A 12,176-nucleotide genomic window follows, 5' to 3' on the forward strand; every position below is an offset into this window, starting at 1 on the left:
TTTTTTTTTTTTTTTTTTTTTCTGATGCAGTCTTGCTCTGTCACTCAGGCTAGAGTGCAGTGGCATGATCTCAGCTCACTGTAACCTCCGCCTCCTGGGTTCAAGCGATTCTTCTGCCTTAGCCTCCCGAGTAGCTGGGACTACAGACAAGCACCACTATGCCCAGCTAATTTTTGTATTTTTAGTAGAGACGGGCTTTCGCCATATTGGCCAAGATGGTCTGGACCTCCTGACCTCATAATCCACCCACCTTAGGCTCCCAAAGTGCTGGGATTACAGGCGTGAGCCACCGTTCCCGGCCGGGTGACCTCTTTTACTCAGTGATGCTCACTTAATTGAAGGTTACCAGATCTGAAAATTTCTGGCACTTTGCTAATTTCTATCTAGATATTGATTTGCATCCCGTTATGTTTTAGAAAGTATGAAAAGACAAATGGGAGGTGATCTTCTTAGCAGGCTTGTGCTAGTTCAGCAGGTGTTTATTAATAAAACCAAACTGAAGCCACAAGGCAATATGACTTTATTATTGATCAGCAACGATTACTGAGTAAGTTGAAAAGTTTGAAATCATTCCCCATTCAGTTTGATGAAATGAAGGGGTTTCTGAAGGTGAGGGAAGAAGATGAAAGTGAAAACTATCATCTTTTGTCTCAGCTAACTCAGTTTACTAGGAATGGGATGGAACAGAAATTTCCATGTGTGATAATAAGAAGTAATTTAAGTTCACACTCTGAGGAAAAATTTATTATCCTGCACCAAGAGCTACATTTTTCTAAAGCTTTCTCTTTTTTATGCAGACTTTCAGAATGGAATCATTTCAGGAAGTACAGAGTTACTTTAAAATATGACATTGTATTCCTTACACTGGATGTCACATAGAAGCAGGCCTACAGTTTACGTTGAAGTGAAATAGAGAACAATACTGGAGAATAGAGATTGGAAATTTTGCAGAGTCTCAGCCTCATCTTAGTCTGGGAAAAGAAATGTCAGGGGAGAATATGTGAGAGAATGATCCATTCAAATATTGTAAGCTGGAATGGTAATGTTAATCAGTCTATCAGGATTCAGAGGTAGCCATTTAGTTTTATCTCTTTGTGCATGAAAATAAACATGGGCATTTGTCTAAAACAAGGTTTGAAGGGGGGGAAAGTCTTCCTGATTAATTCCCAAATTGCTTTTCTATTGCTTAAGCATCCCTGGGGAATCCAGCACGTAAATGCACCCATTGGTTAGTGTATAATTATGTTATATCCATTTTCCTTTGGAAATGCTTAATGACTCTTGCTTTGTATTCCTTGCAGGTGAAAGCCCAGCCTCCGTGGTTCTTAATGCCTCAGGAGGATTATTTTCACTAAAGATGGAAACACTGGAGTCTGAATTGACCTGTCCAATCTGCCTAGAGTTGTTTGAAGACCCCCTTCTGCTCCCTTGTGCTCACAGCCTCTGCTTCAGCTGTGCCCATCGCATTTTGGTCTCAAGCTGCAGCTCTGGTGAATCCATTGAACCCATTACTGCTTTCCAGTGTCCTACCTGCAGGTATGTTATCTCGCTGAACCACCGGGGCCTGGATGGCCTCAAGAGGAATGTGACTCTGCAGAACATTATTGATCGCTTCCAGAAGGCTTCAGTCAGTGGGCCCAATTCCCCTAGTGAGAGCCGCCGGGAAAGGACTTACAGGCCCAGCACCGCCATGTCTAGTGAGCGAATTGCTTGCCAATTCTGTGAGCAGGACCCGCCAAGGGATGCAGTAAAAACATGCATCACCTGTGAGGTCTCCTACTGTGACCGTTGCCTGCGGGCCACGCACCCGAACAAGAAACCTTTCACCAGCCATCGCCTGGTGGAACCAGTGCCAGACACACATCTTCGAGGGATCACCTGCCTGGACCACGAGAATGAGAAAGTGAACATGTACTGTGTATCTGATGACCAATTGATCTGTGCCTTATGCAAACTGGTGGGTCGTCACCGAGACCATCAGGTCGCATCCCTGAATGATCGATTTGAGAAACTTAAGGTAAGGAATCTGGGGAACATCTCTTACACAACTTTGTCTCATAATAGAGTTATGCAGTTAGCAAGTTCTCTAATAAAATGGGTAACTTTTCCTATATGACTAGTGAATTAACTTTAAGTTGTTTTCATGAGGAGTAACCTGCCCACCTGCAAGCTCTCCCTGGAGCCTATCTCATCTGTTGCATAAACATGCTTGCATTCATACACTTCTGGCTAACTTTTGGGGAGTCAGCTCATGGCCTGCAACACCAGTAGTTCATCCAGGGAAACAGCACTCTCTCTCCTCTGTCAGTGACATTATTGCTTATTATATATCTTTGCTATGATCTTTCCACCTCTTCTTTTAAGTATGTGAGTACTTGTGTAGGTGTACTACAATTAGCATATGTGCCGATTTGCATATGTGGGTATATGGTAATGGGAAGGCAGTGTGTGTCTCTGTGTAGGTGTGGGTGGGTGGAGGTGTCTGAGTGTATCTAGGTAGGTGAGAGATTTTTGTGGAGGACATTAGCGTATGTTTGTGTTTGTGTACTCCATGCACTAAAGAAACAAAAGTTTGGCATTGGCCATTACAAATTGCCATTAAGTGTTTAACACAGGGCTAGTTCTAAGCCTGTCTTTAAAAACAAAACAAAACAAAACAAAGAACTGAAGAAATTTCAGTACACCACGAAATCGGGAGGGATAATTAAATGTCTGAACTAACAATTTAAACTGAAGGCAATAAATATTTAATCCACTATCAAATTTTGTGACAGTGCTCACTATTGTGGGCTACAAACTGAAGCACTTGTTTATAGTTCCTGCCTTACAAGTTCCTAGTCATTTATGTGTGTTCAGTGGACAGAATTTTCTGAAGTTGTTGTGTCATATAATATTTATGTACAAGTCTAAGCGCCCATTTAAAAAAGCCCTCCTACCTTACACTGATAATCCAGCAAATTGTTTTATTCCCATTGCTTGTCTGCTATGTGGTATAATTTCTCTTAAGAAGGGAGCTACTTAGCAGATATCTAGAAAAATAAAATGTTTAAATGGATAGTAAAATTACCACTCCAAATAGGACCTAAGTGCATAAGCCAAGCTAGAAGAAAGACCCAGATAGGATAAAAGGAGGGTAAGAAGGGAATGGAAATTTTCCTCCTGCCATGCTGTGGATGAATTACTGTAACTTCTGTAAAAAGTATAATGTTGGTGAGAGTAGCAGTACTCAGAATAGGATATATTTGTCCTGTAATGTGCTGCGAATAATATTGAGAGTAGTCACAGTGACTATGGTTTGTGCCTCTTTTGGTTATTATTTATATCTGATACATATAAATGTGTACAAAATTCAATTTTTTAAATTTCACTCAAGGTTATACTCTCATTCATATCAAGGCTGCAGAGGGGAATAATCTTGTTGACTTCAGTTCTTAGACTCATAAGATGTTAGGCCTTTGACTTGGTCTAGTCGAAGCACTATACTTTAAAGTTGTATAAACAGACCTTGATAGATTAAGTGACTTGGTCAAAATCAAAGAAATGATTAGTAATGGGAAAGCTAGAACTGGAACTCAGCCTCTAGATTGAGTTAACTATCCTTTGTACTGTAGCCGGCTGCCACTTTGTTTTGGATCTAAGTTTTCCCCATGAAATGTGATTTGAAACTTAACTTTATGCTCCTGCAACTGTACATTTCATGGTCATAGATAAATGATTAATGACATCAAGGAAGGGACAGATTGTATAAACTTACAGCCGCATAATGGCAAAAGATAGGAGCGGGGTTATAGGAAGAGTGGGGGATGTGAAGAGGACAGAACTATCTCTGCCAAATATTTGCAGGTGTTGGGACTATAATAAGTCATTGGCCTTGAGAAATATTCCAAACAGAAAAATCTGTGCCCATATGCACTGTTGAGATAACAAAAAGACTGGCTAGTGTAAGCTTGTATTACAGAAAACTAGCTATTTGAAAATATCCGAAAACATGAAAACATTGGATGATTGATTAGATATTTGGCATCATGAAGCTATAGCCCTCATCTCCAGGGATGGATGGAACATGGACATATTTTACCAAAATACATTTTAGTCTGTGACTAATCAGTAATTTTTGGAGAAAGAAAGCCAGATTTTGAATAGTTCCCCTTTAATATTTTAGGAAATGTGCAGAAAATTCTGATTATAAATTAAGTGGAAACTATTTTTGCTCATTTTTGGATGGAGAGCGGAAACATATGAATCACTCCCAACCGTGTGGTTCGTTATGTTGTCTGAACGTCTTGGACTTTGGGGAGGGTGAGAGAGGTACTGCTTGTGTGTGTGTGTTGTGGGGGTGGTGGGGTCACTTTGGTTTGGTGCCAAGTGTAAAAGAATATTAATTCTCCATGTTAAGCAGAGACGAAGTCTGACTTTTAGTGTCACATATACTCACTTCTTTGGGTTAATTTTAGATTGGAAAATCATTTAGGATTACCACCTTAGTCTGCTTGATTCTTCCCCAAGGAGAAAGGGAGAAAGTTGGCTGGCAGGAGCTGTGGGAGATCTGCCTGAGTATATTCCCCTCGCCCTGGCCCTGGCCCTGAGAAAAGCACAGGAGTCCTGTAGGAGAAAGGGAAGAATGACAGAGTTATACTCTATCATTCTTCCCCATACTATCATTCTTCCCCTGTGTCTAGGAGGTTGGTTTTCTAGTCAGTAGCTGATACAGTGTTTATTTTTACTTTTTGGTTCTGGAACTTCACTGTTGATATTTGTAACTACTTTTTATATACAAAACTCCCTGATTAGGATTAGTGGCTTCTAATATTTATTTGTTCAATAAAGAATAAACAAACCATTATGTTATAGATGAAAAGTCAGAATAACCAGAAACTAGCCTGTCTTTTTAACATGTACTCAAAGTGGATTAGAGGGCTTGGGGTACTTAGTTTAGTTTCATGATCTTATTTAGTTGTCCAGTCTACCAATAGGGTTGAGATGCAGGACACATGTCTTTCAGCAGGCTACCAGTAGTTCCATTAATTATTCAATTTTAAAGAATATTTTTATTCACGACCGTTATTAGAGTAGTAAGTACTATCAGAGTAATTATTTTCTCCATCACCTCTCACTTTTCACTCACTAGTCCCAATATATACCTTAGTTCATGATATATGGGGTGTTTCTATAAAACAGCTTCACATTTTAGAATTTTCATTATCACATGAGTTTCTATCCTTATAAAAGATTGTTGTTATTGTTTTAATAAATTTTGGCTTCATAAAAGAAGTCAAATTTCAGTGACTGTCTATTGCTGACAGACTTCAACTCAATATTATAAGTCCCGTACAACTTTTTTCTTGTGCTGCTCATGTATTTTCCCCTGTACTCCTCTAAAACATGCTACCTTCATCTACCCAGGCGAGTCTCCTAACTGTCTGCAAAACATGCCATTCTCTTTTCTGATTCTTAACTGTCACTAGTGTTCTTCTCTTGGCCTGTTTACAAATCCTATGTATTCTTTAATGCATAATTCAAACCCCATAAGACCATTCCAAAACATCACAGCTATGTCATAATCTCCTTTAGGTCAGAAATAATGTCTTTTATTTCTTTAGTATTCTCCTTAGCTTCTAGTACACATAGTATTTGATCAAGAAATCCAAATGAATTCAGTTTTCATAATGGATTTGCAGGAAATATACCGGTGTCTATAGCTTGCTTTGGATCTCATCTTAGAAGATATAAATCTGTCTTGCCATTATATATACCCTGAAAGTCTGAAAAAAGATCTCCTGTGAACTACTGACAATGTTCAAAACCAGAGTGCTAGCAAAAGTATGGCATGTCCTTAATTTTAAGTGCCTATTCGTTTTGATCACTGGATTTTCCAACTGCCTAACACTATGGTGACATCTGTATAAATCAGATGTGATTATTATAATTCTCTTTGAGAGTGATGTCTTCACATTTCCATCCCCACAGCCTGCCAAAAATATAGCTGATGAAAACCAGGGGGAATAGAGGAATTTCCTGAAAGGAATAAACAAGCACCTTTTCTTTTTCTCATTACATTTCCACAAATTCATTACTACAAATAATTCTTAAATGCAGTTACATTTACATATCAGGGATCTTGTTATAAAATATTACCTGGCACTGGAGTAAGCCTTTTATCATGGGAAAGTAAAACACACACACACACTCTCTCTCTCTCTCTCTCTCAGCAAGACTGGGACAGAGAAAGCTAATGATTGCCAGACAAAGAGAAGGGAGATATGAGACTTGGAGGATGTTCAAAGGAAAGCCACAGTGAGAGTTAAAAGGCTGGAAAATATAATATTCTAGACTCTTATCACAGTTGATTACTTGTCCTTCTTCCTACTCAGTCACTATGTCATCTACCCACCCATTCTCACTCAGTCACCACCTTCTCCTAGTCATTTATCTACTCACCCACTTGACACTCACTACTGTCTGCCAAGACAGATACTCTCTCAACTAATGTACTAATGGGCATATGACTATATCTCAACCAGTATAAGTACAAATATAAGGGAAAGAAAGTGAAATATATTTTTGAGAGACTCGGTTGAGAGTATATTTGCATACACATGTATGCATCGCTGTATATGAGTGTATATAGTCTTGCATAAATATGTGGCTGAGAATGACTCTGTGTCTGTGTATGAAAGTATATCTATAAAATGTGTATCATTGTATGTGAAGATGTGAAAGTGTGTAAATCTTCTGATAAGTTGGGTAGGAGAGGGCCATGAGTGTAAGGTAAACTTTCTGTTGTCACCCTAGGGAGAGTTAGAGCCTCAGCAGAACCCATCCTGAGGCTAAGGAGCAATCTAATAAATGAGCCAGATCAAACATACGCATGATAAGAAAAATTTTCAATGGAGGCCAGGGTGGGTTACTGTAGGTGAGGGATAAGAAAAATGTTGTTTCTCACTCTCAGTCAGGTACTAAATCACAGTAGCTAAATATAAGAAGAATGAAACATTTGAGACCAGATGTATGCTCTCTAAGGTCTGGTGGTGATGGTGGTGAACATGTTTGTATGCGGTTGGGGACAGTATTTGACAGGTTTCGCAGCTAAGCCAGCCTTCAACTCATGCTCATAAAATCATTCTTACTTGTAGATCTGCCTTCTCTGTGGTCTCTTAACTGTTCCAGACTTGCTCCCCATCACATACAATATGTATAAATCTGTACATGTTTCATGTGTATATGACGATAAAATACATTTCATCTCTACTCAAACTGTGCACTAAGACTCATTTGAACCCCTATTCTTTTCTCTGCAAGACTTATATTGATTTCTCTGTCTCTTAACTCATTTATTATTAACAGGACCCTGTGTTGGAAGATGTTTTCCATTGTTTCTTTGGTTTGAGAGCAAGTTTAGCAAGTAGATACTCCTATTATCTGTACTCTTATGTTTCTGTTTTTCTGTTATTTATTTTGACTCAAGTTTTCTCTTCACCAATACTTGAAAGGAGCTGACAATCATCTTTTGGAGAACAATTTGCAAAATGTTGACACAGAGATTGTTCTTGGGTCGATAGAAATCCTGTCTGTTATTATTGGGCAAAGAAGCATATTACAGAAATATAATATAGGTGAGGAAAGATTAAGGAAACAAGAATTACTGAACCCAAAGAAGTGAGGTTTAAAAATGTGATAATGGCCTTCAAGTTCATGAAAGGTTGATATAATGAGGTAATACCTTATTCTTTGTCTCACACGAAGCTAGAACTGACAATAACTTAAACCGTAGCATCAGGGATTTAGGCTAGGGATTCATTCATTCATTTAACAAACAATTAATGAACATTCATTTTGTTTACTAAACACTTTGACCACTGTGGTAGGAGCTGGGACACAGGAAATAAGGCACAATCCCAGTTCTAAAGCTACTTTGAGCTTAGTAGGGGAGATAAACAAGTGGGAAATTCCAATTCAGTATGGTAGGTGCCATGACAGAGGTTTGCACAAGATGCTCTGAAGCACAGTGGAGGGGTCAGGGAAAGGATATCATTGAGCTCAAAAACAGGGAATCATGAGTGAATTTGTTGGAGAAGAAGGGCCAAACTGGAGATAGTCCATGCAGAAAAAATTGACCAAACTTGGTGAATGACTATGGTGATTATGCACAATGAAGAGAATGAATTAAAAAGGACTTTTGAGGTGGAGATGTCTTGAAGGATGGTGGTATTGAGGAGGACAAAAATGAAATTAGGAAGGGATGGCAGTTTTTTTGGGATGCTCTGACTTTAGATTTGAGTTTGATGTGATTGTGGATCATTTAACAATCATTCATTCATCAAACATTTCTTGAACATCTATTAGATGGCAGGCACCAGGATAGGTGTTAGGGTTACAGTGATTAAGAAAGCACAGTCTCAGCCCTGATGGAGCTCTCAGGTTAGTGTGGGGAGGCAGATAATTAAGGACACAGTTACGAGATGGTGTGATAAGTGCAATGACAGTAGAAGAACAGGGGCTGTTACAGAGCTTAGGAGGAATAGCAAGATAGAATTTGGGTGAGTTTTTGAACGCCCTGTTAGGGGACAGGAGTTGGGGCAGAGAAGGGGAGTGCCCTAGTCAGGAGAAAAGAGTTTGTTGAAACATCTGGAGGACAGAGAGTATGGGGATCTCTCAGAACTGAAAGGGTAAGTGTCCTAGAAGGGGTTAAAATTTAGGCTTTCCCAGTGGCTGAAAGATTAGCTCTGGAGAAATAGATTTGGGAATCCTCAGCATGGTGATAGAGCCACGCAGTAGTGAGCTGAGCAAAGGTCAAGGATTGAGCCTTGCAGAGCACTCATGGTCTAGAAGTTAGGCATGAAGGAATAGCAGTTGAAAGAGAAAGAGGGGGATGTGTATGACAGGCAGGAAGTGAAGAGGAATAGTGTAAGTGGAATACAACCCTGAGTCCTCCAGGAAAGTAGAGTTGACTCTGGCTCACTAGTCTGAGTGTTATCAAAATAAACACTAGATTTAAGTTTTTAGTACAGGTTTGCTTTTAGAATGTCCAAATAATAATGTATGAATTTGAGCTAGAGATGTAATCATGCTATGCACCTGAAGATGGGGGAAAGAAAAGAATATGGGAAGGTTTGGGTAGCATTTCTGATAAGGGGAATGGGGGAGGTGTGGATCTTGGCTGGACAATCGCAGAGCCTTTTGAAAAGATGGCAAGTGTTTCACCTGGCTTGGGGGTCAGGTTATTCTGTAACAAACCTTAAGTAGAGTAGACCTATGTGATATACATCCAGTATATCACCATCTCATTCTGAGACATAGCCTGTATCTATACAACAGCAAATAAATGTTTGGGGGAAGAATAAATTTTGGCATAAGGGTGTGGGCTTCAGTTTGTGAACCAGATGGCGTGTTCTGTTGTTGGGAGGCCATATGCAATTGATATATAAAGTGACAGACTGAAGCAAAAGCAAAGTAAGTATTTTAAGACAAGCAGTTAAAAAAAGAAAGCAGACTGTGACCCTAAAAGCATGTGAAGATTCTGGCTTCTGGCTTTTGGAAGAGCTGAAAATGTCGGTGTATAGACAGGATGTCAAAAAAGAGCATGTCAAAGAATAGTAATGGGGCTACTGGCTCAGATTATTTTTAAAGATGAAGTTGTCTCCTGTCAATCAGGAAAACTCAGGTTTGGGGTGAATTGGCCTTTCTGCCCTATTTCACTTCTCCCCTTCCTATGCTCACTCCAAGTTTCAATTCCCACATAAAAGCAGTCAGGGTCTTCTCTAGGTTTAGATAATATTTCCCTTGTACCTTTTAGACAGCAAGAGAGAATACAGACGTTCTATGACAGTGCCATGTTTCAATGGAAATTATATGTTTCAATAGAACTAATACAGATTACACCGCCTTTTAGGCTTCAGTACTTATTGTGTCAGGTTGATGTGTGTAGGTGTGCTCATATATGTGTGAATACATATGCCTTCATGGAGTATGACAAAGGGAGATCATGGTCCAGTTTGTGCCATAATGGGGTAATCTACCTCGCTTTAATAAAGAGGTGGTGTTTTGATGTATGGCTAGATTTCTTGAGGGAGCCAATGAGAAAGTTACCTGAAATAATCTGTGTCTAGAGAAGTGAAAAAAAAAAAAAAACCCCAGCAATTATTTGAGAGAGTTGAAGAAACCATTTCTGTTAATGGGATGCTGTCTGGAAGAAGAATAGCCTGTGCCCAGCTTTCTCAGATGGCAAAACATTTTCCTCTTTGGGAAGGGAATAAGAGAGCACAAAGAGGCCTAATCCATACAACACAAACGAAGTAAAACTTGGGTAAAAATGGAATCAGTGTAGACTGCCAATTTAGCTAACTGAAGCCTTTTAAAATCTGTTATGCAAATCAGCCAAATCTTTCCCTTACTTTGGCTGTTTAGACACATTTACAATTTTGTGTGAGCTAGCATGATGTAGTCATCTGGAGGTGAAGAAGGTCTCACAGTTTCATAAACTAAAAAGGCTTCTGTAACACCCACAAAAGGGAAGCACACAAAGACCCAGGGGTAACCTCTTGCAGCAGGAAATGGGAGCTTCATCCTGCCCCCTGGCTGCCAACCTCCTGTCCTGTTTCCTACCAGCAGATATCTCCATTCCGATCTGCCCTGCCACTTTGACTCTCTTGCTGTCAGAGTTCAACTGTCCTGAGAAAATTGCACTAACTGGGCTTGAAATAAAGAACCTGGCCCAGTCCTTAACCACATTGCACAAGAGCAGAGCAAAACAAACCAATATTTCAAAACTGAACAACAACGAAGAGACATGTTTACTTTTATATAAAGAGATTTTAGACACACACATACACACACACACACACACACACACACACACCCTCTTTGTTTACTCAACCAGAGTACAGACAAGATAATTATTTGGCCAAATCAATCAAATTATTCAAACCTAGAGTGGCCCAGAATTTTTTGTTCTAAATGATTCGTCAGTGCTAGACATGATAAGGAAAGAGTGACTTCCTTAGATTGCATAATCGCTTCAATTCTCTGCTTCCCTTTGCATATATTCATTATTGAGAATAAATTCCAATTTGAGAGGAGGCTTTAATTCCTTGTAAATGAATAGGAAATGAGTAAGTAAATGTTCGACGTTTTCCTCAAATTATGTCTCATATTGTAAGAAAACAGTGGCAAAAAGCCATCAACAGATGGTGTTTTCATTAGCCAAAGATTTATTTTTCAAAGCATTTTCATATTAATGAAGTAAGGTTGAAATTAGAGTCATCTTGTCAGTTCTAGCTCTGTGTTGTTAACAAGTGCTGGCATTCTGCAAATTGCTAGGGGGCAAAGCAAACTAACCATTTGCCATAATTTTGTGATGGTAACTCAAGGCGCATAGTCTAACCAGACCCCAAATTATGTGTTCAGCCATAATTTTTGTTTTCAGTGGCTTCATAGAAGCCGCGAGTCTCAGTTCTGGGCCACAAAAGAGGAACACATAGCAGGGATTTTAGTCCTGCTCTGTACTGTGAATTATTTATGAGATATCAGTTTCATGACCAGTGTTGCAACAGGTTGAGGTATTTGTTAAAAACATTACCCTCATGGAATCATCCCATGTTTGAATGGAAATGCATTACAGTTGGAAACACAAATTTCTAATATTGCATTTGCTTGGCATTCATCGATCTACATTATATTTGCTGAATATATCAATATATTCATTTGGGATACGTGGAATTCCCATTGATAAGAATTTGGGCCACTGCTAGAGAAAATCATCAACTGGGTTCACTACCAATTCCCACTGTCTAACTCAAGCTAGACCGTTTCATCACACTACAGAGTTATTATATTCACCTTATGGCCAAACTTTTGAAGAGGAGTCTAGACTTGCAGTCTCTAATTTGTCACCACACCATACTCTAACCTCAGGATTTCACAATTCCTTCCAAAGCCCTACTGAAACACCTTTTCAAAAGGTCATCTGTGACCTCTAATTACCAAATCCGGCTGCCTTTTATCAATCCTCATATTTCTTGCATTCTCTGCATATTTGACAGTGACAAATCCTTTCTTGAAACACATTTCTTTCAATTATGCTCAGTTTGGCCCAGACTTGCATTACCCTATGGCCTTGAATATTGCAGCCTTCTTCTAACCAGTGTCCCTCCTCCCCCTCCTGCCCCGGGCTTTCCTAT

The 12,176-nt window shown here is 39.3% G+C and overlaps 1 protein-coding gene across 2 annotated transcripts in view; it reads left to right on the top strand.

Annotated features, from left to right (window-relative positions):
- The window catches only part of MID2 (midline 2), a 98,416-nt gene that overhangs the window by 14,610 nt on the left and 71,630 nt on the right, over nucleotides 1-12,176 (top strand). The window contains exon 2 of one of the 2 annotated variants that reach the window (XM_011958734.1): nucleotides 1,302-2,017. In XM_011958734.1, the coding sequence (XP_011814124.1) occupies nucleotides 1,358-2,017 (660 nt within the window). In that variant the 5' untranslated portion in view covers nucleotides 1,302-1,357. Of the gene's footprint in view, nucleotides 1-1,301; nucleotides 2,018-12,176 lie in introns of those variants that run through there. The other variant, XM_011958735.1, reaches the window with a different exon arrangement.

Source organism: Colobus angolensis, unplaced genomic scaffold (assembly GCF_000951035.1).
Source record: "Colobus angolensis palliatus isolate OR3802 unplaced genomic scaffold, Cang.pa_1.0 Scaffold472, whole genome shotgun sequence".
In the NCBI taxonomy this organism is placed as follows: Eukaryota; Metazoa; Chordata; class Mammalia; order Primates; family Cercopithecidae; genus Colobus; species Colobus angolensis.